General features: G+C 58.6%; 1 protein-coding gene across 1 annotated transcript in view; it reads right to left on the bottom strand.

Annotated features, from left to right (window-relative positions):
• Nucleotides 1-596, bottom strand: part of LOC104168834 (plectin-like) — a gene marked incomplete at both ends in the record, with an annotated part of 5791 nt that overhangs the window by 3969 nt on the left and 1226 nt on the right. The window contains 1 exon segment of the mRNA XM_009709558.1: nt 2-591. Within this exon segment, the coding sequence (XP_009707860.1) occupies nt 2-591 (590 nt within the window).

Raw genomic sequence — 596 nt, 5'->3', positions numbered from 1 at the left:
CGGGGTCGATGATGTAGCCGGCAGCAGCCTGCGCTTCCAGCAGGGAGAGGGCAATCTCTGGCTTCAGCAGGTTTCTCTTCAGGGCGTCATAGAAGGTGAGCTTCTGGCCGGTTGACTCCACCAGGACGCCGGCAATCGCATCCGTGCCCTTCAGGTACTGCCGCACAGAGTCCGTCTCCGCCACGTCCTTCACAGACTTCTTGCCCTGGTGCAGCTGGTTGTAGAGGTCCTTGTTGATGATTTTGCTCTCCAGCAGCTCAGCGGCAGGCACAGGGGCCCGGAGGCCCTCGAAGCACATCTGGCTCTTTTTCTCACTTTCCTCCACAACCGTGATGATGATCTTAATGATCTTCTCCACCGTGATCTTGCCAGTCCTGTACTGCTGGATCAGGTCCCGCCTTTGGTCCTCAGTGAAGTATTCGGAGTTGATGATCTCCCAGATGGTCACCGTCTTCCCTTGGAACTTGCCAAACGGTGCCGTCACCGTGGCCTTCTTAAAGACGTCCTTGGCTTCTTTGTCAGTGTAGACCAGCTCTCTCGCTTTGGCTGCCTGGTCAGTGAGCGGCAGGGGGCACCGGCCCCGGTCCGGGGCCGTC

Source organism: Cariama cristata, unplaced genomic scaffold, assembly GCF_000690535.1.
Source record: "Cariama cristata isolate BGI_N322 unplaced genomic scaffold, ASM69053v1 scaffold26181, whole genome shotgun sequence".
Classification (NCBI taxonomy): Eukaryota; Metazoa; Chordata; class Aves; order Cariamiformes; family Cariamidae; genus Cariama; species Cariama cristata.
The sequence above is the reverse complement of the archived record's forward strand: the minus strand, read 5'-3'. Positions and strand labels throughout refer to the sequence as shown.